The sequence below is a fragment of the Cryptomeria japonica genome, chromosome 2 (genome assembly GCF_030272615.1).
Source record: "Cryptomeria japonica chromosome 2, Sugi_1.0, whole genome shotgun sequence".
In the NCBI taxonomy this organism is placed as follows: domain Eukaryota; kingdom Viridiplantae; phylum Streptophyta; class Pinopsida; order Cupressales; family Cupressaceae; genus Cryptomeria; species Cryptomeria japonica.
The window spans coordinates 271,525,487-271,528,275 of record NC_081406.1 but is presented as its reverse complement, the minus strand read 5'-3'; the positions used below and the strand labels follow the sequence as shown (position 1 = coordinate 271,528,275).

Genomic DNA, 2,789 nt, shown 5'->3' with positions numbered 1-2,789 from the left:
GGACTTGGCGACGGCCAGGGGACGTCCCCCCCTTGTCCCCAAATTGCCAGAATTTTGAGGGGACGTCCCCCCCCCCGTCCCCAAATTGCCAGAATTTTGAGGGGACGTCCCCGAAATGGGGGGATGGCTTCCCTAGCTGTGGGGGACGTCCATACATCCCAGGGACGGCTGGGGACGGATTGGGGACGTCCCAGCTGTCCCGGGGATGGCTAGACGTCCCCCACATCTAGGGCTAGGAAAAAATATTAAAATAAAAAAAGTCGTATTTTCATTTTTTTTTAATGATGTTTTTTGCATAATTGAGGGAGTGAAATATCTCATGAAGGGTTTTTTGCCAATAGAAAAATAACACCCGACGCCTAAATAAAATAATAAAAGTATTTTTGGCCTTGCGGGGCGCTGCCCTTCGACCCCGCCCTGTATCGCGACAGCTGCCCCCAAACCCCCGTCGAAAAATATTGGGGGAAACTGCGCTGATGGAAGTAGTGAAAATTTAACTTCCGAGTCTGATTAGGCTCCATTATGTATGTTATTTCTTTAATATCTATTATGATATGCATATTGACAATGTGAATGAATTGAAATTCTGAATTATGAGTGCATATTGAGTATTGAGTCTATTGATAATGTTGTATGTTCGATGTTTGCATTCTAAAATGTTTTCATAGTATCATACACATGCTATATCCATGTTTTCATATGAATATAAAGTATAGATGCATGCTTTATCCATGTTTTCATATGAACATTTAGAATTTTCCTATATATTTTAAATTTTCCCTATATTTTATATAGCCATCCCCTTTGCCGTCCCCTCCCGTCCCCAAATTTGACAAAAAAATTTGCCGCCCCGTCCCCCCGTCCCCCGTCCCAGAAACTTGGGGTAACGTAGATTAATAACCTACATCCATCCACCATTCACCATCACAATCCAATACTTTCAGTAATTCAAAGTTTCACATTAAACTAGTAATTTATACACTTTGAAGAGACCTTTCTTATCCTTAGCCCCGTGAACGAATCCCTCCACCACTCTTTTCGACATGGAATCCACCCAACATTATCACAGACCCGTGCACATAAGTGTTTCTACACTCCTCGTGTTTTGACCGGGAAAATACTCTGGGCTGAAGGCAGAGATTGAAGTTTACGTAAGAACTCTGGAGCATGAAATGAAATCAAAATATTTGCTCAAGTACTACCAAAAAGAGGCCTGAAATGGAATCAAGCAAGAAAACCCTAAGGCAATGGACCCTCTTACTATTAAGCTCTGCAGCTCTATGCATTGGAACAATCGCAGGCCCCTTATTACTTCGCTTCTATTTCCTGCATGGGGGTACTCGCAAATGGCTATCTGCATGGCTAGAGACCGGAGGGTGGCCTCTTCTCATTATACCCATTTGGCTTTCTTCTCACAATAAACAATCCTCTGAAGGAACCCATGTAACTCCCAAGCTTTGCCTTGCATCCATTGTACTTGGTGTTCTCACTGGTCTAGATGACTTCTTGTATGCTTGGGGGGTCTCATACTTGCCTCTCTCCACCTTGTCTCTTTTAATTGCATCTCACCTTGGTTTCACTGCAGTTTTTGCATTCTTCATAGTCAAGCACAAGTTTAGCTCATATTCTATCAATGCCATAATTTTGCTCACCATGGGGTCATTTATGCTAACTTTCCACGTTAGTGGCGATAGGCCAGAGGGAGTAACTGCTGGTCAATACTGGTTAGGGTTTATCGTCACGGTTTCTGCAGCAGCCCTTTATGGATTGATTCTTCCTTTGACTGAGCTTGTCTATAAGAAAGCCACACACCCAATAACATATACTCTTGCTATGGAGATGCAGGTTATAATGTCTTTTTCGGCAACAGTTCTCTGTACAATAGGGATGGTTGTGAACAAGGATTTTGAGGCTATTGGGAGGGAGGCTAGGGCATTTGACCTAGGGGAGTTTAACTACTACATGGCTCTGGTGTGGAACGCAGTATGTTGGCAGTTGTTCTTCATTGGGGTTTTTGGTGTCATCTTTTTGAGTTCTTCTCTTATGAGTGGTGTTATTATTGCTGCCTGTATTCCAGTCACGGAGTTGCTTGCAGTGATCTTGTACCATGAGAAATTCAGCGCAGAGAAGGGCATGGCTCTCGCTATGGCTTTGTGGGGCTTTGCATCATATTTGTATGGAGAATACATGGATTCCAAATTACAGACAAGTAATATGCCAGAGGAGCATCCTCAAGGCAGTGAACATGCAGAGCCTAGAGAAGAAGAAGAAAGGACTTTGGAGCTGGTTGTTGAAGAACTTAACTCCAATTCCAAGTCTAGCAAAACCAAATAGCCCACAACTTTCTTATGCTTTTAAGGTTATGCAGCCTGAAATGTTTTGCTTCAGTGCTGAGCATAATTTACAGGTTAAATATCTGTTTTTACCATGCATATATGTCCGCAGGTTTCTAGCATGGTGTTTGTTAAAACTGTATAGTAAATGATAACAGTGGAAGCAGAATTTTGGTAAGAAAAGATTTGTTCAGGAAGATTGTTTCGGAATGAAACTGGTTATTTTGTGTGTTCGCAGTAGTTTTAATGGTTGAGAAAGGGCATATAACCCAAGATCAATCTTTGGTAGCTTTACTTTCCTTCCAATCTTGTTTTGGTATTGGTAATTGATTTTCAAGAATTTAGCTGGGGACACATGACCTACCGTTCTTGATGCTGAGTTTCAAAAAGATTTTTTGAATATCAATTATTTTTCGAATTTAGCTGGATTGAAGATAAAGACAATAGACAAGGAAT

General features: G+C 41.7%; 1 protein-coding gene across 1 annotated transcript; it reads left to right on the top strand.

The window, feature by feature from the left end:
* The first annotated feature begins 1,001 nt into the window (after positions 1-1,001).
* On the top strand, positions 1,002-2,530 carry LOC131056106 (purine permease 3). Its single transcript, XM_057990450.2, has one exon. The coding sequence runs from the start codon at positions 1,219-1,221 to the stop codon at positions 2,332-2,334; it is 1,116 nt and encodes a 371-aa protein (XP_057846433.2). The 5' UTR covers positions 1,002-1,218; the 3' UTR covers positions 2,335-2,530.
* The last annotated feature ends 259 nt before the right edge of the window (positions 2,531-2,789 follow it).